The sequence below is a fragment of the Microchirus variegatus genome, assembly GCF_963457635.1.
Source record: "Microchirus variegatus genome assembly, chromosome: 16".
Taxonomy (NCBI): domain Eukaryota; kingdom Metazoa; phylum Chordata; class Actinopteri; order Pleuronectiformes; family Soleidae; genus Microchirus; species Microchirus variegatus.
Genome location: NC_139817.1, coordinates 16,921,758 through 16,944,803, shown reverse-complemented (window position 1 = coordinate 16,944,803; position 23,046 = coordinate 16,921,758). Strand labels below are relative to the sequence as shown.

Here is a 23,046-nt window from a genome sequence, read left to right as displayed (position 1 = left end):
TAAACATGCCTGTGTCCTGTTTGTGAGTGTGTGAAATGGCCTTCATTTTGTTTTTGTTTTTTGTTTTTTTTTCTCAGGAAGATTCTGTCATCTAAGATAAACTCACTTTTGTCAGATATAAAAGATGACATGAAACAACAAATACAGTCTTTATTGAACTGATTCTTGTAGGAAACGTAGATTGATGCCGTGCATTAAAGCACAATCTGTGTTTCTCCTGACATTTTTACAATCAAAATTCAAACAACTTCAACACAATTTGCTTTTAAAAATGTGGTTATTGACATTTTTTTTTTACTCTGTAACTGCTACATCTTGTCTCTAGAGCCACGGGGAAACAAGGACATTCATTTATAAGCTAATTAATTTTGCTATTTATTTATTTACCAACTCATTTTCTCCTTTCTTTTATTCTCCCTTACCTTAAACTACCTTCCTATCTTGCCTGTGCCTATGTGCCTTAAATACTTATTTATTACAAAGTGTGAATAAATCACATGAATTTCCTCTTTTATTCTTGTATTTTTCTTTAAATATTCCCACAAGTATACCAATATTTTATGCTTATACTGATACTATATAGCAGGTTGAAGTTTTACACTCTAATATTAGTCTCACAGGTTATTATTGTACTCTAATACATTTTTAATTCATCAATAATGACAAAAACAAAGCATATTTAGGTTATTAAGGGCAATTTTCTGCATTTCATCCATGTTTTCTTGCTGCCTTTTAACACATATTCTTATTAATATTCTTAACATTAAAGTCACCTCAATAAGATAAATCTTTGTGATTTAAAGCAGATTTGTCACTTAATTCAGCTGTGAGATAGCAAGTTGTTGCATCTTTGTGAACAAAATGTCCGCCCGTGTCCACATTTGTTTTCACTCTGATTTTCAATCCTCTTAATTAAACGCGTCTGCACTATGTGAACGCTGAACGTCTGCCATCGGTGTGGGTTTTCTTCTATTTTTCTATTGCAGTGATAAAAAGTGTGATTTATTCGAGTGTGTGACTTTAGTGTGTATAAGTGATCATAATGAAGCACAAGACAAGATAAAACCAGTTAAACTGATGTAAAATGTGTTTTTTTGAGGCTCCTGTGAACACACTCACCTTCTTCTTCTTTGTGTGTGTTAGTTAGATAGGGATGCAGTGAGAACAGCTTGTGATTTATTTATTATTTTTTTGTCAGCAGCTGATGAAAAAGTGAATGTTATAGAGCGAGAGATGGAAAGAACAAGCAGGAGACAGCAGAGGGGCAGTGGAGCAACTCAGCTTTATTGACCAAAGAAGATACGGACATCAGAGAGGGAGAGAGAGAGAAAGTGAGTTGTTCATAAAAGAGGAGAAAGAGTCAGAGAAGTGTGAACAATAGGAAATGGCGCCTTTTTTTCTTGTTGTTTTTGTTTAAACAGTCCATACAATCATGATGAGGGCAGAAGACAGAGAGCGAGAGAAACAGAGCGACCCCTACGTCGTCAGAGAAGTACTGCAGGTGTGGCAGTGGGGCTAGTCCACCTTAACACACCTGTTCTCCTTATAGACAGACACGCACGTGCGCGCTAGCACACACACACACACACGCACACTAGCCCCTTACCCTTAACTTTAACCATCACAACAAAGTGCCTACACTGCAAAAAAAATGGTTTTCAAGAAAGTAAAATCATCTTCATTTCAGGGAAATTGTACTTACATAATTCAATTTAAAAAAAAAAACAATATCTAGGTTTGTCTTAATAAGATATTACAGCTGAATTTAAGCTTTAATTTCCTATAACAAGCTGAAACTTTGGTTTGCAGTAAACATTTCCTACATTAGAGAATCTCTTTGCTGTCATAAACATGAAAGTCTGACAGCGGCTGCAGATTTACAAGCTCGTTTTTAAATATTCCAACCAGGCAAAATTTACTTACACCATTGGCACCAGATTATTTTTCTAACTAAAAAAGTAAAATAATATTTGGCTAAATGTCTAGTAGGGCTGTAACCTCATTCTAAACTAAGGCTGTGACATTTCAAAGCCAACTTTTTTATTTTCATAATCGATAAATCTACATCTGTTTGAGTGCTTTTTTCATGATTAAAACAAGCTTTCTGATTTTTTTTCAGCCTCTTAAATGTGAATATTTTCTGATTTCTTTGCTCCACATAACAAAGAAAATTATTCAAACTGAATAAATTTGCCAAAATGTCCCCACAAATATACACAAACACACACATACACTCAAACAAGCAAACGTGATCAGTCGAGCTCCACTAAAATTAATCTCAGCCTCAAATTTTTCTTTTATTGAAACTGTGACCATATTTATTTTATTTTTGTACAGTAAGTGCTTTGTCGTTCATTGCACATCACGTGTGTGTTTGTGTGTGTGTGTGTTGGGGGTAAAACTACACACTAAACACACAATTTTATTTTCTATCTGCATAGTCTGCGCATGCAATAAATAAACAATTTGTCTAATCTGCTAACCCTGCAGGTCGTCAATCAACAACCTCTTCCATGAAAGAACAACAAAAAAATAAAATAAATAAGGGGAAATAAATAAGTGTTTACATTATCATTTAAAGAGAACAAGAAATCCATGATGAGCTTCATGGATTCCTCTGGTGGCTCATTGTAGCTCATTAAAGGTCCAGTATGTAACATTTCAGAAGGTTCACAGGCTGAAAATGTAATATTCTACTGTATAACTACTTTTTTTTTTTTTAATTTAAAATATTTTTACACTTGTTGCATAAACCTCATGATATACTTTCTGGCATTTAAAGGCCACCATAGTTCCCTGACATGCTTGGGGGTGAAATGGGAGGGACAGGTGGAAGAAGTGTCCTCCTCCTCCTCTGTATGCTGCAATCTGCAGCCTTGCCACTAGATGTCACTAGCTCTCACACACTGGACCTTTAACTCCCATGCAAATCTGTGTGTATGCTTCATTTAAGCTGGTGATGGTTCGGAGGACGTGTGTGAGGGTTTAGACTGTGGTTAATTGTTAAATTATACACGGCAAAGCAGTGAAATTAGAGAATGAAACGATGCAATGTCATCACATGGCATAAGATCTCTCGCTATATATATATTTATATGTTATATATATATATATAGATAATGGAAAATAAGAATCATTCACTAAATAGAATATAGAGTATATTTACATTCTTTATCTACACAAGCGTGGTGGGCGTGCTCGGCGACCCATGGGATCTCTTGATTAAGACACACACACACACACACACACACACACACACACACACACACACACACACACACACACACACACACACACACACCTGAGCCACAAAATACTCCCTAATTCCTTCCTTATTTGGCTCTGGTGAGACTCCAGCCGCCTCTGTATGTAAATGCAGAAAAGCCCCATTATCGTCGTTTCGAGTGGGGGAGAGCGACAGTGTAACGCTGTATGTAAATATACAGCACGCGCGATGTTAAAATGGCACCCAGACCACACTTTGTGAAGCACCCTTGTAAACGAGGGCCCGGCTGGTGACTATGGCACAAGCTGGCAGTGGTTTTTAGTCTCTGAATTGTAAAGGATGTGTGGCAGCGTCCTGCAGCTGTGTGTATTTGTGTAAATTTAACGGGGCGTAAATGAACGTAAATTGCACAGAATCTAAAAAGGCAGTCCTTATTTATATTCATTATTCAGTATACCTTTGTGCCCAGGCTTGTTTGTGTTTAGCCATTGTTTGTTTTTCAAAGCTTGGAAAGGTGTTTTTCCTTCCACCAGAGCCACAGCGTCAATCATTAAAGCTGCCATTTAGCTTCCTGTGCTCTACAGTGTTTAGACAACGCTGGGGGGGAGAGAAGAAGTTGGCGCTTGTAGAAACTAAAGTGGCTGCCAGAGAAGGTGTTCCATCACAGCTTCGGATTGGCTGCTGAGTTAGGAAGTACTAGAATAGGAGGACATGACCTCAGCAGTGGAATAGCTGGAGTTTTGAGAGAAGCTCAGAGAGATTTAAGAGAGAAAAGCTTGATTCCATTTCACCCCCTGCCCCTAAAACTTTGCCCAATGCCTCTGTTTTAGCATGTTTACAGCATGCTCGTAGGAAGTAGTTTCTTGATATTTGTTGAGGTAGAAGGGAAGGATGACATGTTGTAGCTGTAGCTACGATAACCACAACATGCTTAGCATAATGTGTAGTTATGATAACCACATGTTTAGCATGCTGTGTTGCTACAACCACAACAACCTTAGCACATTGTGGAGCTACAATAATCACAACAACTGTAGCATACTGTGTGCTAATCAAACCACAACATGTTTAGGATGTTGTGTAGCCACACTTGTAACAACAAATTTAGCATAATGTGTAACGGCGCTAACAACAACATGTTTAGCATGTTGTGTGGCTACAACCACAACATGTTTAGCATGTTGTGTGGCTACATTTATCACAACAAATGTAGGTTGTGTAGCGACACTAACCACAACAAATGTAGGTTGTGTCGCTACATTAATCCTAACAAATTTAGCATGTTGTGTAGCTACGCTTGTAACAACAAATTTCAGATGTAGCTGCACTAACCACAACAAAAGGATGTTGTGAAAGTATGCTAACCACAACAAAACTTGTTAGCAGTCCACCGTACATAACATAAACTGGTCCATCAGTAGTCTCTGGGGCTGAAGACGTTTTCTGACAAGTCTCCACTTTGCTGGACACAATGTCCAACGTGGTCAATGTTAGTGATATAATGACGAAACTGAAGTGACTGACGTGTCACGTTCTTTAAGTGGTTTTCTTAATTAGTTGAAGATTCCAACCACTATCTCTTGTAACTCAAATCCAAGGGATTGAGACATTTAGGAACAAACTGTGAAATGGGACCAGGCTAAAAAGAGAAAGATAGAGTTGAGGGAAAGGGTGAGAGTTGAATTACTACAAACTACAGTGTCAAAAACCTCAGTTTCCCCATGGAAACAGGCGTTCTAACAATTCAATATACTTTTTAAAAAGTTTCATAAAACGAAATGAAAATGTTCAGATAACAACAGCAAACTGAAATAAAAAGATCTAAGCTATCTCTAATCTTAGTCAATGTGGAAGAGTGAAGAGGCACATAAAGAAACCAAGGCAACAAGTAGTTCCCTCCTCTCTGCCCGAACCAGACAGAGTACAAGTACAAGGCAGGGTCTTAATGTGTGGTGTGTGTTTGGATTAAAAAAAACAAAAAAACAAGTGTCTGTGAAGAGAAATTAAAAATAAATGAGTCCGTGTTTGGCTTATTAAATGTTTTATAAATTGGCTTTTTTTTTTCTTTTTCTTTTTTTAAAGTGGTGACCTTGTCGATATTCCTTGGAGCCAAACTCACACAAAATGGCAAAGTGACTGATTGTCCGCAAAGTGTCACCGAACCTTGTTTGAGCTGTCTCTAAAATAAAAACTGAAACTTTGTTTCCGTCTGTCACAGACACAGCAGCACGAGAACGGCTTATTTTTCCTGTCGTAATCTGAATTCGTCAAATGTACCGTGTTACTGTGGCAGGAGAAGGGAAGGGAAGCGTGACGGCAGAGCGCCCCCATGTTGACAGAGTGCGTCATGACAGAGCAGAGGTCAAAGATCAGACAAGAGTTTGTGTGTGTGTGTGTGTGTGACAGCTGATCAGTGTCCAGAAGACGAGGAGGAGTAGGAGGAGGAAGACGGGGCTTCTGTTAGTAATCATCCAGACACAGAGGAGAAGGAGAGGGGTGTTGTGGGTAATAATAAAAAGCGTGGAAGAGCGGGAAGACTCAGTCACATGAGGATGCAGCACTCGCAGCGTTTCCTCTTGTCTGTACCTGTGGCAGGGGTGAGGCCCGGCGGCGGCAGTGCCGCGTTGGCGTCGGTGTTTGCCGGCGGCGAGGAGGCGCTGTCGGGCTCGCGGCCGTCAGACGACAGTTCAGTGCTGGCGCCCTCTGATGTGGCGGGCCGCCCTGACACGAGGTCGGCCGCCGTGCCGTCGGCGATGGACATGTCGGTGACCGTCTTCTCACGCAGGGACTTTTCGTCGTCGTCGTCAATCAGGACCACCTCGGCCTTGACGGCGCCGTTGAAGCCCAGCAGACGCCTGCTCTCGCTCGTGTCCTCAATGTCCTGGTAGCCGAGGAACACCATGGTGACCGGGTGTTCTGCGGTGGCTTCGGGCTGGCACGTGTGGCCAGAGGAGGCTGGCTGGGTCGTGACGGGAGCAGACGGCGGCATCATGCCCAGCTTTGTCTCCCTCTGGAGGACGACCTGCGCTGGCGGGCTGGAAGGGATGGATGGCGGGGCGCAGGAGGGCGGGGACAGATCATCGAAATCCGCGCGTGTCGCCGGAGTCACTGTCACCTGACTCCTCCCACCGCTATCTCCTCCTTGCGCGGCAGGCCTGGCGGCTTGCTGGATGAGCTGGTCCACCTGCGCCAAGCTCCAGCCGTTCTCCATCGCGGCAGTGGTGGTGGACACGCCGCCCGAGGACGTGACCTTGTAGACTACCTTCCTGCCGTCGTCGTAGACCTTGACGCCGCGCGTCGCCGCGTCCAACGGGTTCACGCAGTTGGCTGAGAGGATGCGCTGCTCGCAGGTGTGCGGGTCGTGCTGCACGTTGATCTCCATGGCAAACATGGCTGTTAGGGAGGGGAGAGGAGGGGGTGAATGGGGAGGGAAAAGGTGAAGGGAGTGAAGTGTGAGGATGTGGAAACATTAGTTTCACATTCAGAGTGTTATTAATCAAACTGACAGAAGAGGAAATGTTACATTTAGGCTCAGTTCAGACTGTAGGAACATTGGACTTTTGTCTCAAATCAGACTGTGATCCAGAAATACCAAACTTTGATTATGAACTCAGCAACTGGTTGGAACGAGTGACTGCTTTCAGTGTCTGCAGCTCTGTTTTTTTAACACAATTTGTTGAGAGTGAAGCAAAACTTAAAAACAAAACAAAAAATAAAAAAATATTTGATTCTGACAGTCTGAACAAGGCCTTGAAACTAAAACCATGGAAACAAGAAACTGAACTAACAAGAGGTTACTTCTGGTCAACTCTTTTGATCATTTAGTATTTAGAAGCAGGTGTGAAAACTCAAAAGTGAGTTATAAATCTCTACATTCTGTTGTTAAATCTGCACAGTAGGCAGAACTAAGAAAGTCTAATTCTAAAATCACGCTGGCTCCATTTTGTGGAGCTTCACCCCAGAGCTGCAAAGTCAGCAGTAGTACAAAGACACATCAGCAGATAACAATAGACCATAGTGTCAGCGAGTCACTGAAACTTAAGACTAAAACATGATGAAGAAATACAGTAAAAACTCATATTAAACCAAAATTAAAGTAAATATAATGCACATATATAAGCATAGAAACATTTTAAAAAGTGATCATATCATGGAGGCTTCTATTAGTTTTCTTGTATTGTCTCCACATTTTTGACCAAATAAGTTTAAATAAATAAATAATGTGTGACACGTGTGAAATTGTCCACTTGACTGCAGCCCAAAACCTTCCTTCCCTCCGTCCTTGTTTCCTCTCCCCTCTCTCCTTCCCTCCCTCCCTCCCTCCCTCCGTCCGTCTTACCAGGTCTTGGTATGGTGTGCTCTGAAGAGGCAGGTGGGCAGCTCCGGGGCTGCGTGGCCAGGACGAGGCGGCGGCTGGGATCGGGCTCGACCGTGTAGTCGGAGAAGGGGGCGGACGTGCAGCAGGTGGCATCTAGCGAGCAGGAGCACGGGAGGGGGAATGACACATGGTCAGAGAAGGCCCGAGAGAGGACACACACACACACACACACACACACACACACACACACACACACACACACACACACACACACACACACACACACACACACACACACACACACACACACAACCCAGCCTCTAAACAAAAAAAACAAAAAGTGACCACACCCCTAAGTGACCCTGCCCGCCCCCTTTTCCAGTACTCACACACTTTCAATGCACTGAAACCTTAACAGTTCCTCTGAAATGATGTTGTGCGGACATTAGGACCAGGTTTTAGTCTCTATGAGGACTACTGGTCTTGCTAATTTAGTGAGGAAACTCAGGGACCTTAACCATAACACATGGACATCTAACCTTAAAACCCCCGAAACCAGGTCTGACAGAATGTGATGTCCTCACTTTTAATTTAACTGTCCTCACTTCCTGTTGTTTATACTTTTTTTTCATCCTCACACAAACACGCACGCACACACACCTCTTCTGTTTCTATGTCCATAGCAACTCTCGCACCCCTGAGGTCCACTGCTTATGCAGCAGAAGTGAGTGAGTGCGCGCGCGCGCACGTGTGTGTGTGTGTGGAACAAAGCTGCAGTGGCTTACAGGGCTCACAGATGTGAATGGTTGCAGGATAAAAGGCTGCCGGCCTCAGGCTGCAGAGTCATGGCCTTGCGTGTGTGTGTGTGTGTGTGTGTGTGTGTGTGTGTGTGTGTGTGTGTGTGTGTGTGTGTGTGTGTGGTGTGTGTGTGAGAGAGCCTCAATAGTCTCGCTGACCTGTGTGTGTCTGTGTGTGTCTGTGTGCGTGTGTGTTTGGGGGTTTAGTTCCCTGGCCTGTGTCTGTCCTGCCTCAGCGAGACTATTATCAAATACACACACGAGGATACAACAGTAACTCAGATGTGTGTGTCTGTGCGTGTGTGTGTGTGCGTGTGTTCATATACCTCCATCCTGGGTCATCAGACTCTGAAAGAGAAACAGGAGGAAATTCATATGAGATGCAGTGGAGTGAACAAACAATAAAGATTAAAAAAATTCAAATAAAGATTTTCTATTAGAAATTACACTTCTAAATGATTTAAATACAACATACAATACAACTACAACAGAAAAACAGTTTAAAATGTGTACTCTCTCTGAACTCTCACAGATTTTTACTCTGGCTTTCGACCCAGTATGAGATGTTGTTTTGTTCTTTTTTATACTTTTATTGTGTTTATTTGTGTTGTTTTTATATTTTCGACAGTATTTTGTATTGTTTTATTGTTTTTTCTTTGGTCTATTAGGTCACACATTTATATGTATGTTTGATTTGTTTTATTTATTTATCTCTGATGTACAGATGTACTTTGTTTCAGCTGTTGTTGTTTTTATATATATAAGTGCTTTATATATAAAGTTGGATTGGATTGTAACTCTGCATCTGCAGCAGTAAAACTACTAAGTCCGTTTTAATCAATGTTTCACGGCGCAATTAAAATGTAACAACTCTGTTTTGTCTACCAAAAGCTCTGTGTGTTTGCAATGAGAAAGCAAAGCTCCATGTTGTTTTTATCACTGTAACACAGTTATAATGGTGCAAATAAACAGGGGTCACAACTAAACATCAGATGAAAATCTACTTTATGCTTCCGAGGACAGCGAGGCTACGACACAAGAAGAACAAAAGGTTCTTTACCTTCTGCAGATCTTCTATGGAGCGCTCGGTCTCCTTCAGACGCTCCCGTAGAACCTGCTCTTTGGCGGAGATCAGAGACTCTTCGCTTTCCAGTGCACCAATGTCAGACTCCAGACTGTGGACACAAAACCAGACGAGACCACATCTTTAGTGAGGGAACTCAGAGTCAAAAACATGCGGGGAGAGAGCAGAACGTGTCATGTGAAGAGAAGGTTGTGTCATGAGATACTTTATTACTACATTCTCTCTTCATGATGGTCAGTTTAATGTCGGGCTCTCAAACTCAGTGTCCAGTTTGGTCAGTAGTGGGCTGGTCAAGTAGAAAAAAAGGCACATTTTTGAGAAAAAGACTATCAAGGATATATAAAAGATAATAAGATAATAATATTTATCATGATTCTTCAAATAATTTCAAAGTTAAAGTTTTTTGTTTTGATAAATAGTTCACAATATAAATGTATTTATGATGTATAACAAATCTATTCATAAAAAACAACAACATTATAGCTTGACTCAAACAGCAGGCCGCATGGAATCAATTGGGTGGCCGCAGGTTGGGAACCTCTGGTTTAAAGTGTCCAATTAACCTCTATATGTTTTTGGACTGTGGGAGGAAGTTGGAGAACCTGGAGAAAACCTCCACACTGAAAGGCCCTCGGTCAAATCCTTGACCTTCTTGCTGTGTGGCAACAATGCTAGCCACTGTGCGGCCGTGTGGCTTTATTACGACAGGTGTAATGGTTAAAATGACACAGGTCTATGCAGTCATACATCATCTGGTTACAATATTATACTGTGTATAACTCACTTTAGTCCACCTCTCCAGACCATTAAACTCCAGTTAGTTCCCACCGTCTCTTAGGCTGTTTACACTCAACTATTCATGTACAATTCTGACGTGATGTTATCCAGATGTTCAGGACATGACATGACAGAGATCGTACATCTGGACGAACACGTGGCCGAGATATTTGCCAGATGGGAAAAATTTAGATCAGCATTTTTGTTGATGAATGCGATACAGAATGATGACCCACTTTTATGGCAAATTACATTTACACTTTAAGAAGCATTGTTCATTTTAAAAACTGCATTATGTTATTATTATTATTATTATTATTATTTTTCTACAAAAAAAACTCCAACTACATTGTGTGTCGTCACTTTAAACATGAAGCCAATGTCACTCAGTATAGTTTACATGCACAGCTTAATCAAGCTAAGGTCATAGTCTGACTATGACAGACAGTTGAACAACTTGCAGAGCATACATGCGGGGGAGAAAATTGATTTATAGGCCATGTACAATCAATCTCGCTAAGCTAGTGTCAATTGAATAAGTTTCCTGAAAAACAAACGATGAACAGAGAGATGGATGGAAGTCCGACTTCAGTTCAAATAAGTATATACATGCAGGCGCAACTATGAATCGCATTATCCAGGTGCGCTAGTCCGACTAAGACTAGTTCAACTATTTTAGTCGGACTAACGTGTTTACGTGACATTAAGAAAACCGAATGATTGTCTTAGTCTGACAAGTCTAAAAATCGGACTTTTAACATGCACAGTATATGAACACTGATACCATCCAAAAAACCTATATATGGTAAATAATAAATAAATAAAAATGCAAAAGCATTTTAGCTGAGTCATGTTTGGGCCATTTATTTCTACACTATCATTTGTTACGCAGTTGAAATGACTCAGCACAATTGTCATAGTTCATAAATGGTCTAAAATTTAGACCATTTATGAACGATGAGGTTATGAACTGTGAGTCATTTTAGACTCTAAAACGACTGAATTGGACTGATATCGGTAAAGATATCGTCCCATTCTTATCACACACACACACATTCACAATCACACACACATTCATAAGGTCATTTAAGACATGGATGTAACAAACAATAGTAGGAAGCAGTAAGGGAGGAGGACCAGAGTCGCTTCCTTACCGACTGCCAGAGAGCTCGTACCACTTCAGAAAACTCTCCTCTGGGATACAAGGAATTTGTGCGTCACTGTATGTGTGTGTGTGTATAACAGAGATATTACAGTTCATAACAATGCCATAAATGGGTGTGTGTGTGGTGGTATGTTGGGGGGGGGGGGGGGGGGTGTCTTCCCACAGTTGTCCACAATCACTATTTCACTGACCATGACCATGTACACACGACACTGCACTGTTCACTGTTTGTTTACTGGAAGCACTTTGAGCAAAAATATGGATGTTCATGTTTAAATTGAGACTTGGGGCCAATTCCAATTCCTATCTTAACCCTCAAGCTCAACCCTTAATCTTAACTGGCCCTAAAAACCAAGTGTTGGGGGTTATTTTGTCACTTAGAAATGGGACACCCCTTAAATGCAGATACTTCTTCAGACTGCGGGGGGCAGAATAACGCGAAAGCTGCGTCCAGTCTGTCAACTCCAAAAAAGAAGAAGAAGAACACATTTACGTCACAATTATTTATTTATTATTTTATTTCAGTCAAGTTATTAGGTTGTCAGTCAGTTATAAGATGATACTCATACAAATACCACAACCACGGACATATTCAGCTGACAGTTACTGCACACCACGGCTTATTGAAGGGTTAACGATAGCGAACGATCGCGCGTGCGCAACGGCCGGCTATTGACAAAGGATCGTAAAATAAAAATAAATGTTACGCAACAATGACGTCAGCAATCCATAATATGGGCCTAAACTAATATAAAACAATGGTTTTCATAATTTTTATATCTCTATTAACAAAGAAAATACTTAATTAGTATTGTTATTAGTAATAAGTATCGCACTGGCTTCGCTGCTTTCGACCATCTTTCTCATGTGAAAACACGCAATGCATTCTGGGTAGCCCTTGCTCCCAAGGGTGGTCTTGGAAAATCTCAATATTGAGGGCGATACAGCCCTTAAACTTGCCCCTCAACTAAATTTTTCTGAGAATCGGGACAGCACTTGCACTAGCGGGAGCGCGCATTTTTGAGATTGAGGGTTAAGATTGAGGGTTAAGCAAGGAATTGGAATTCACACTTGGTCCGGTCCGACTGTCAGCTGTGATGATTTAAGACCACGGGATACATTTGGATCTGTTGGAACAGAACAGCAACAGAAGAAGACACTGGCGCTCTGGTGTCGATCAGTGGAGTTTAACGACTTAAACCTGCACAGTTTGCATGTCACCATCTGCCCCCGTGTTTCTACTCACAGTGAACAAAAGCCCACATTAAACAGACAGTCTGCTTATATTAAAAAAAAAAAAGAAATACAGTAAAGGACATGGTTTTCTTGTTTGGAATCTGTAAATTGGAGGGTAGCTATTAGTCAGTGGTGGACGATGGTCTACTTTTTTACCTAATTTATAACATTAGGATACGTTTTTATTGAGAGGAAATTAGACGATAAAGCACGCCACAGAGTGCGGATCAAATCTCGAAGACCACGTCTGGGTGATGAGAGGATGAAGAATCCAGGTGGGATTGAGAGAGATGAGGATGAAGGAGAACTTCAAATTGTGATGAAGAGACGAGAAAGCAGTCGGGGAAAGAATGTTAAGCTGCGTTGAAGAACTTTGACCTGTGATAAAGAACTTTGACCTGTGATAAAGAACTTGGAAGGAACTGTGATGAAGAACTTTGACCTGCAGGGGGCAGCATTATTATTATGGCCACCAAACGTTTTTTTACTTAATTATTAATCTGTGTCATTTTTGAGGGGCTTAACATGCATAAAAACTCTGGAAAATGCAATATTAGCAAAGTGTGTGGACCTGTGCATTGGCATTATGGCTCAACAGCGCCCCCCCAAATGTAAGTAGCAATTTTCCAAAGTTGGTTCAATTTGAACTAAACTTGTTGACTGTGTTGCCCACGCTCTAAAATGCCTCCCTGTATTATTTTTAATTTTTTTGGGATAATTTTGACCATACAGGAAGTCAACCGTTGGATTTGCGTCCATCTCAAACACAAACAAAGACTGTAATAACTGTATAATAATAAAAATAAATGTTACGCAACAACATAAGACATAAGTAATCCATAAAATGGGCCTAAACTAAGATAATACAATGGTTTTTATCTTTTTTATATCTCTTTTAACAAAGAAAATACTTCTAGTACCACTACGAGTACTTGTTCCGCTGCTTTCGGCGCCATCTTTGTTATGTTAAAACACGCAATGCATTCTGGGTAGAACCTTGCTCCCAAGGGTAGTCTCAGAAAATCTGAATATTGAGGGCGATACAGCCCTTAAACTGTGCCAAACGATTCATTGTGCCGTGCTGGAGCAGCTGCGGGGTTTAAGCGAGAAGCTTTTATTTGCTTCATCTGTCGCCCGCCGTTGTTTGTCTCTGCCGAGCGCCTTCATGTGAAAGAAAGTCTGTTTACATCTGAGAGATGTTTAAACAAAAGCACGAGTGAGCACCTCTTTCTTATTATAACGCCGGCCTTGTTTGGATGCCGCTCGCTCTGCCTTGAAGCCATTGTCTGTGAGTATCCTAAACCATCAACAACAACACGAGGTCAACTGTTATTGTGTTTTGTTTATCTTGGAAAATACAACATGTCAAGAGTTTGACGCTGAAAAACAATCATGGACGGCCTTCGCTGAGAATGTAACAAATATAGCAACGTGGTTGAAAAAGCCACAGAGAGAGAATGTTATCAGAGTCTATTATTCAGTAAAAAGCTTATCGAGATCAAACTGGACCAGATCTTAACCTATAAATCCATAATAATTGACATTTAGCTGTCATTTTTAATCTGTTTGCTCTTCTGTGACACTAGAAATAAAAGTTAAAGTCCAGTCCACTCACATTCCCCAGTACACCTCCACCTTTGTTTCCCTTTCAGGCAATAAATGGATTTAACTTCTGCTTCCTGTGAAGTTTCACGAGTTCTTGCCAACATGGACAAGAATCGATTGAAGACCCTCCTTAATCATTCAGATGCAGTTTTATAAATACACACTAACAAAAAGAATAGATGTACTATTTTGAAAGACAAAAGTCCCAAGTTTTCAGGGTTACCAAATGTTAGTTGACATCAAATTCAAGGACTTTTCAAGGTCTTTGCAGGACCAATTTCCCTCAAATTCAAGGACCAAATATGCTGATACAGATTAAGGGTGAATTCCAATTCCTTGCTTAACCCTCAATCTCAAAAATGTGTGCTCCCTCTAGTGCAAGTGCTGTCCCGATTCTCATGAAAATTAAGTTGAGGGGCAAGTTTAAGGGCTGTATCGCCCTCAATATTCAGATTTACTGAGACCACCCTTGGGAGCAAGGGCTACCCAGAATGCATTGCGTGTTTTAACATAACAAAGATGGCGCCGAAAGCAGCGGAACAAGTACTCGTAGTAGTACTAGTAGTATTTTCTTTGTCAAAAGAGATATAAAAATGATAAAAACCATTGTATTATCTTAGTTTAGGCTCATTTTATGGATTACTTATGTCATTGTTGCGTAACATTTATTTTTATTTTACGATCTTTTGTCAATAGCCGGCCAGTGTGGACAAGCGATCGTTTGCTATGGTTTACTTTTCAATAAGCTGTGGTGTGTGGTAACTGTCAGCTGAATATGTCCGTGGTTGTGATATTTTTATGAGTATCATCTTATAACTTACTGACAACCTAATAACTTGACGGACAAACGGATCGTAATAAATAATCATGACGTAAATGTGTTCTTCTTCTTCTTTTTTGGAGTTGACAGACTGGACGCAGCTTTCGCGTTATTCTGCCCCCCACAGTCTGAAGACGTATCTGCATTTAAGGGGTGTCCCATTCCTAAGTGACAAAATAACCCTAAACACTTGGTTTTTTGAGGGCCAGTTAAGATAAAGGGTTGAACTTGAGGGTTAAGATAGTAATTGGAATTGGCCCTAAGATGTGGAGGACAGCTTCGTCTTCATCCATGGCGTCCATTCGCAGCATGCTCTGCATTTGGAGAAAGTGACTGTCCAGGAGATCTTGGACAAAGTCAGAGACTCATTATTTCAGTCCAATACGCACAGATAATGTATGTACAGGATAAGGGAGCATACGCCTACAGGACTGTCAGATTAGATTTCAGTCAATTAATCTTCCACTTTATGAGGTGCAACTGGTTATTGACACTTCATCCTGAAGTTCAAAACGAGCATCAACATGGGAAGAAACGAGATTTAGGACAGAGAGTTTTCTGGGTAAAAATGCCTGGATGATGCTCAGATCAGAGGTCAAACACCACACTGACTATGAAGCAGAAGACACCAGGTGACACTGTACCTAATAAAGTGGCTGCTGTTTCAGTTAAAGAGGTGAACACAGTGGTCATACTGTACTTGTGTCTGGCGCCCTCTAATGGTCAAGTGTCAGAAGTGGAGCTGATGGAGCAGCAGCGTTTTAATCAGTGGCAGAAAGTGACAGTTTAAAAATCTGAATTTTGGTAGACATAGTATAAGTATGATGTTTTAGTAAAATTTTGTACCAAAAAAATAATAATAATAAAAAATCGAAAAAGTTTTCCAGCCCTTTTTGCTCTGGGGCTCCACCTGCATTTTATGGTACTACAACCAGTAGTTCTTTGTAGATGTCATTCATGAAGTAGATATTTGTAATTGTGTTGATTTATAAAGTGGAAATGCTGGTCCTCACTTTGTCAGCAACCCAGTCCTCAGTATGCAACAAGTACAAGAATGTGTGTGCAGTGTTGGGAAGATTACTTTGGAAATGTAGTTGGTTACAATTACAAGTTACCCTGTTGAAAATGTAATAGTAGTGTAATTATTTCAATGACTTTCTCAAAGTAATGTAACTAATTATATTTGATTACATTTTGATAACTTTTCTTAATTTTGAATGAAATCTCTCAACTGTTAACCATTTTCTCATTTTAAGACCTAAAGTGTGATAAACCTTTCAGCAGTACTTAAGACTATATAAAAACAACATCATAAAAGACTCTTTAAAGACTTTTTAACCTTATGAGTCTGACCTTAGGCCTTAGGCCTGTACTGTGAAGGAGGCTCACTTCCTCACTAAATGGAGGAGCAGGTTGTTTTAATGGAGAGAGTATGAGCAATACAAAAAAGCCTTAAGCAAAAGTGTTGCTGCAAATATGACAAGAGGCTGATTTTAATTTCTGACAGCTCTACATTGAACTGGACTTTGGTGACACCAGCTGTAAATGAGTTCAATAGTGAAACAGCGGCGCTTTTATATCCGATGTTATGATTAAACTGGTCGGGACCAGGTTCTGCTCTGTCTGTATGAAGTGTTTTTTGTATTTCCAGCCCAGGAACATCTTGTGTGCTGCCGACATAATCGCTGCTGAGTCTGACTGCCGCCGTACAGTTTGTCGGTTGAGTCGAATGGCACATGACCAGAGAGAGCTAATCACAAGCGTCAGTTTTGGAAGGAGGATGTTGATTTGAAAAAAACTAAAAACAAACATGAATACATAGGGAAGAAAAAACTAATAAATCCGAGCGTTTGTGGCGATTTTTTTTTCAAATGTAACTTAAGTTGTTATCATTGAAATTTCCAAAAACAACTGTAATTTAATTACATATTTTCTCCCAGTAAGGTAACTGATTACAATTATGTAAATTATGTAATTAAATTACATAACATCGTTACATGTAATTCGTTACTCCCCAACACTGTGTGTGTGTGTGTGTGTGTTTGTCAGAAACAAAGAAAAAAAGTGCACTACATGTGACTGTGGTAAAACTGTTTTTCTTGAACATGATCCAGATTGTGAGGATTAGGATTCTGACAGCAACATTTCACCCTGAAATAAATAATAGGCGCTGCACATGAGCATTGACTTAAGTCACTTCACATGAGGATGGTATGTGTGAGCTGTGAGGTAACCAGACACTCTTGGGCAGTTGCCGCCGTTGCTGCTGAAGGTATATTTATATATATATATATGCGTACGCTTTCTTCTGCCCCCATTGTTTAAACTTTAAAGCCTACAAGGCAAAAATTAAAGGATGTGATGTGTTCCTATTCATCTCAGCAGTGAGTTGAGTGAGTCTTTTATTTCTATTTTCTGTTTCTATTAAAGGGAAAAAAGGCAGATCATGTTTGTGTGTGTGTGTGTGTGTGTGTGTGTGTGTGTGCTTTGTTGGTGGGAATGACCATGACACACCACACTATCATCTCTGCTCCACATGTATGAAAAGAAAAATTGTTTTGACATGAAAATAGATACCAAATGTACAGCGGTTCAAACACAAACTGAGCTCTGACATTTCCTGTAAACTGAGACAGCGTTTGATGTGACTTTTCTGTCCAAACACAACGGTGTCTTCATGGTTAAAAAAAAGCAGTTGTCTCCACTTTTGTTTGAAGTGCAAATAAAATCATCTGTGATATGAAGATAAGCTTCTGGATCTTGTCCTCGTCCTCGTCCACTCACACTCCATTTGTCTTTTCCTGCTCTGGTTTGTGATTGATACTTAGATTAAAGTAAATTAAATTGTTATTGATCCACTGTGGAGGAATATGTGTCAGTGCTGAGCCTTATATGATAGTCTTACAGCACACAAATAAAACAAATTATTATAAATGTGATTTATTTTGCTATTGTAGGACAAAGTTAATATCCCCTATATAAATCATATTAATATACTTTTGTTTGTGTCTCTGCTAATTTCTAGAATAAACGCACACACACACATACAAACACACACACACATGGTTGTGAGGACGTGCTTCTGCATGTGTATCTGTGTTTACTTTGCCTGTCCATGTAATCATAGTGAAATCTGTAAAACTACCACTGCTGCTGCAGAGCCACACACTCTGCAAAGTCAGCACACAATGGCCGCCACCGTTTCTTCTTCTTCTTCATCAAACTGGGTCAAAACAAGAAGAAAAGAACCAAACAAACTGCCTCATTTCTCTCTGTCTGTCCACACTCAGTGAGCTGACATACAGTACAAAGCTCTCACTGTTCACTTCCTCTCTCACACACACACACACACACACACACACATTTCCAGTTTAAGGTCGACAGCACGCAGCACACAAAGACGCCGCTGTTGTCCTTGTGTGTCTCTGTTGGCTAAAATGTGTTTTCTATTAAGTTAACGTATTACACAGATATTATGAAAGGGACTATTGTTCTTTTTTCCTTTTTTTTAAAGCTCCATTTGTTCTGTTCTGACAAAACACAGCTGTTTGTGCTTCTTTTTGTCGAGCGTAGACGTCTAAGCCTCCACTTGTCTAACAGCCATAATAAGCAACTGTGGGACAGTGTGGAGTGGACAGAAGCCATATTTTGTAGGAAATCCACTTCAATAACACACACACACACACACACACACACACACACACACACACACACACACACACACACACACACACACACACACACACACACCCATAGTAACTCTTCACTTCTGTCCCTATCAGACTCTGGATAACAAGATATTCTAACATGGTGTGCCACAGAGCGAAAATATAGATGCCACACCCTCTCGTAAAAATGTTTGTATGCACGCACGCACACACACACTGATCATTTTCAAATGTGAACAATTATTTTTTTGGCCTTTCCACTTCCACTTTTCAAGATAATTCAGTAAACACAACTTTGTTATAAGGGTTTAACAGTTTAATCCCAGACAGATTAACCCCTCTTCAAGCAGTTTCCAGAAAAAAAAATGTAATTTCCTCTTTTATTTTGGCAACCCACATTCAAATCACACCACTTCCTGTTTTTTCCCACCCTTTTTGAGACAAGCTGCTAATCCTCAATTAGTTTCAGTTAAGACTCCTCAGTATTTAACCACAAGCTCACCTTTCACTGCCTGCGTCAGTTAATCTTAATGTGAGTGCAGTCAGAGTCAGGAGTGTTTAGTTTGTGTTTTCTTCATCGCGTTTCACCTTCTTTGTTTCTTGATAGACTTATGTGTACAAGTTAAAGGGATATTTCACCGTTGAGAAGATGGATATCTATTAAAACTAGGTCATCTATGTAGTATAAATGTGAAATAATATTTGAAGCAAGTGCCTTCTTGGCTGAGAAATGCAGAAAAATGTATTTATCGCTCATGTACACGAAAGACAACAACTCCCAGAATGCACGGCGCTCGCTTCCTCCGTGACTTCGCTGGCAGAAGTTCCGCCATCTACCTGGCTCCGAGAGAAACAGACGTGTCCATGAGCAGACAGCGTGACACACAGCACAAATCCCGAGGGGAAAAGCCTTAGTTGGCAGATACATCAAATATAGGTTACACAGGATTGTTCTCTATTGTGCTAAATTATACCGGGACGTGCAGTAAAAACAAGGAAAGGACAAGCAGTAAGTTCCCATTCTCAGAGATTCTAAGCTATGCTAAGCTTGTTTGGAGTGTTGTAGAAGTCACCGAAGACAAACCTGGAAACTAGCATGACGCTGAAGTTGGCCCCACATTCGCCTCCGATTCTCTTTAAGTTTCCGTTCCACCTTAAAAAATGCAAGTTTCGGCCACTGGGTGGCGAGCTATTCTGCAGAGCACACGGCTGTTGCTCGGGGTGTTTTTTTTGTTTGTTTTTTTTTCAAAAATACTTGCCAGCATATACAGGTGCATACACATACAATAGATAAAAACACTTGTATTTATTAAAAAAAAACACAAATTAAACACTTTAGAAGAACAGCATTCAATAATATTTACTCATTTTAATATTTAATCATTACTAATTTTGATATCTTTTTAGTTCTGTCAGGGGGATATTGTTGATACAAACTGTTATATTGTTACTGATACAACACATACATATGTCCATATTTACTGTGAAATTTTGGAGAAAATCCATTTCAAAAATCATAATTTTGACGTTTTTATTGCAACAATTGCTGACTTTGCAGTGCCACCTAATGGACAAATAAGGTTTCCCGTTGAATGTCTCACCTGATTCGAATACTACAGCCTTCCCAGTGATAATGTGTGACATTCAACGAGAAACCTTATTTGTCCATTAGGTGGCACTGCAAATTCAGCAATTGTTGCAATAAAAACGTCAAAATTATGATTTTTGAAATGGATTTTCTCCAAAATTCCACAGTAAATATGGACATATGGGGCATAACTGGGAAGGTGAGAAGCTGTAGTATTCGAATCAGGTGAGACATTCAACGGGAAACCTTATTTGTCAATTAGGTGGCACTGCAAAGTTAGCAAGTGTTGCAATGAAAACGTCAAAATGTTGATATTTGAAGGGAAGTCTCGTCCCCCTGTGGGTGAGTCTAAAAAGTGCAGAACTAGAGTTGTAGTTTCAACACTGAAACTAAGAACCCTAACACACGTGACACAATCGCGTCAAATGACGCGTTGGTTTGTCACGTGTGTTAGGGTCCTCTTGGAAAAGGGAAAACGGATTCTTTACAGCTCAGTGAAAAACTGCGGGAGGGAAGCACATTTTCTAAAAAATACTACCCCTATTCTAGCAATACGAAGCCACATGCAAATCAGTGAAGTATCCCTTTAAGGGAGAAAATGTCTGGTTATCTGAGTTGCAGTGAACGTTTGGTCTGTGAAGACGGACAAACATTATATGAACGCCCGCGTTAAAAGTTGGGAGACTTTATAACCGACTGCGCAAACAAATCCTTTTGACTTGAGAAGCTCAGGTTTGGAAAAACAGAGTTAATTCACATTATCGTTGTCCACAGGTGCAAATAATGATTTATTTTTCGTGTCCTTTAACTTTCACTATCAGTGACACTTTTTCACTGCTTTTCCTGTCTAAACGTCTGCAGAATTCAGTGCATTAACAATAAACTGGTCACTTTATTAGGTACAGTGGCAGGAGTAGCACACAGTGTGGACTTCTGCTGCTGCTGTCCGTCTGCTTCATGGCTTTGACAACAATGTTCAGATTTCTTTCTTTATATCAGTTCACAGTTGCCTCTCCGTCATTTCGAGCCAGTACGGTCATTCGACTCTGACCTCTTGATTTTTTTGCTGCCCACTTTTTTAGACCATACTCTGTGACATCTTGTCATAGTTTTGCATGAAAATCCCAGTAGATTAGCATTTTCTTAAATTCTCACAGCCTTGCCACGTTCAAAGTCACTTAAATTACATTTTCCCCTTACTTTGATGCTCAGTTTAAACTTAAACAGGTCGTCTTGACCATACATGCTTAAGTTACTTCCATGTGACTGCCTGATCAGATGTTTCTGTTAAAGAACAGTAGACCAAGTGTACCTAATAAAGTGGATAGTGAGCAGATTGAACCATTTCAGTTTGTTTTTAATTTACTGACATAACCTAAGGAACTAAGTGAAGTAAGATTTCACCACAGTGAGGCCCACAATGTAAAAACAAAAAAAACAAACCGAGTGAAACCACACCATAAACTGGTGTTTCACTGTTATCGTTATGATTTTCGCTTTTCGCAATTAATTAAAACCACAAAACGCCACCATCTCGCTCTCCAGACAGTGAGGTCTATTGAGCGGCGGCTGAATGAAGTGATTCAAACAATCACAACTGTCCTCTGCTCGACAACACAGACCATTCACTGCTGCTCTGTTTACACACAGACACTGCTCAATGTTGATGTTATTTAAAAAAGGAAAAAGAAAGAAGCTGGTGATAATTTACAGTACAGCCTTTCATGGAGAGGTTTGATAAACGAGGAGGTGGAGTCACCATCGATCAAACCGAGAGGAGAAAATCTTTCTTCTCAGGCCTTTTATCTCCAAATAGACCACAGTGCAGACACAATCCAAATAAAGTAATCTATTTATTCATTTATTGAGTGTTTTCTCACTCGATATCAATTAACTACAATTCCCCTTAGGAGAAAAATATATTAATCTCCTGTAAATATTAAAAAACACAACGGTCAGAGCTGTTTACTGTGAGGTTTCCACACCAAACAATGGCTTTCAACACCCTCATGGTTGGAAAAGCAAACGAGTCACATGGAAGAAATTTCAGCACAAATGTGGTGAACAATTTAAAAGAGTATATTTAAAGCAGACTGTTGTGTTTTTCTGTAAGAAAACCAAACTGCAACAGAGAATTATATGACATACTGACATAAATATGACATTAAATCAATTTAACTCTATCGTGTGAACATCCTGTGCACTCTTTACCCCTAATTTGACTTCCTAAAGCTTGTTTGGTTCCATGGTAGCAAATGTTTGGAACATCACACAGCACACGGAGCTGATTAAATCACACACTGCAATGATTTGCGCCACCATTTCTTATAAGGAACACATCCCAAAGTGCTAAGGAAGCTACTGGAAAACCAATCCCTGATTCCATACAAGTGTAAATAGCTCAATCGCTGCTGTGTGGTTATTATCATCACAATGCTTTTTTTGGTTCTGTGGAAACTGAAGCGTTGAGATCTTCCTGTCACTTAATTCACCAATGATCTCATCTTCATTGGGGGTATGAGTGAGTGAGTGAGTGAGTGATCTCACAGTGATGCTCGGTGGGAGAGTCAGGAAGCTCCTCCCAGGGACACAAACGCAGGAAGTATCAGAATTACTCTCTTTTTGGGGTTTTATGTTTTGTCTTTTTTCCACCTTATCTGTATCTCACCCTCTTCCTCCATCAGTGACGCCCCTGAAACTCTCCAACCTCTGAGTTTTATACGTGACACAAGTTGTAAAGCAATTGTTTTGGCTGTAAGTGA

General features: G+C 40.2%; 1 protein-coding gene across 1 annotated transcript in view; it reads right to left on the bottom strand.

Annotated features, from left to right (window-relative positions):
- Window positions 1-5,463: 5,463 nt before the first annotated feature.
- Window positions 5,464-23,046, bottom strand: part of LOC310937894 (paralemmin-1-like) — a 58,351-nt gene continuing 40,768 nt past the window's right edge. Inside the window, exons 4-7 of the mRNA XM_083902279.1 lie at window positions 9,402-9,516; window positions 8,668-8,689; window positions 7,566-7,697; window positions 5,464-6,619 (exon numbers count right to left, since the gene is read on the bottom strand). Coding sequence (XP_083758405.1) covers window positions 5,769-6,619; window positions 7,566-7,697; window positions 8,668-8,689; window positions 9,402-9,516 — 1,120 coding nt within the window. The 3' untranslated portion in view covers window positions 5,464-5,768. The remainder of the gene's footprint in view (window positions 6,620-7,565; window positions 7,698-8,667; window positions 8,690-9,401; window positions 9,517-23,046) is intronic.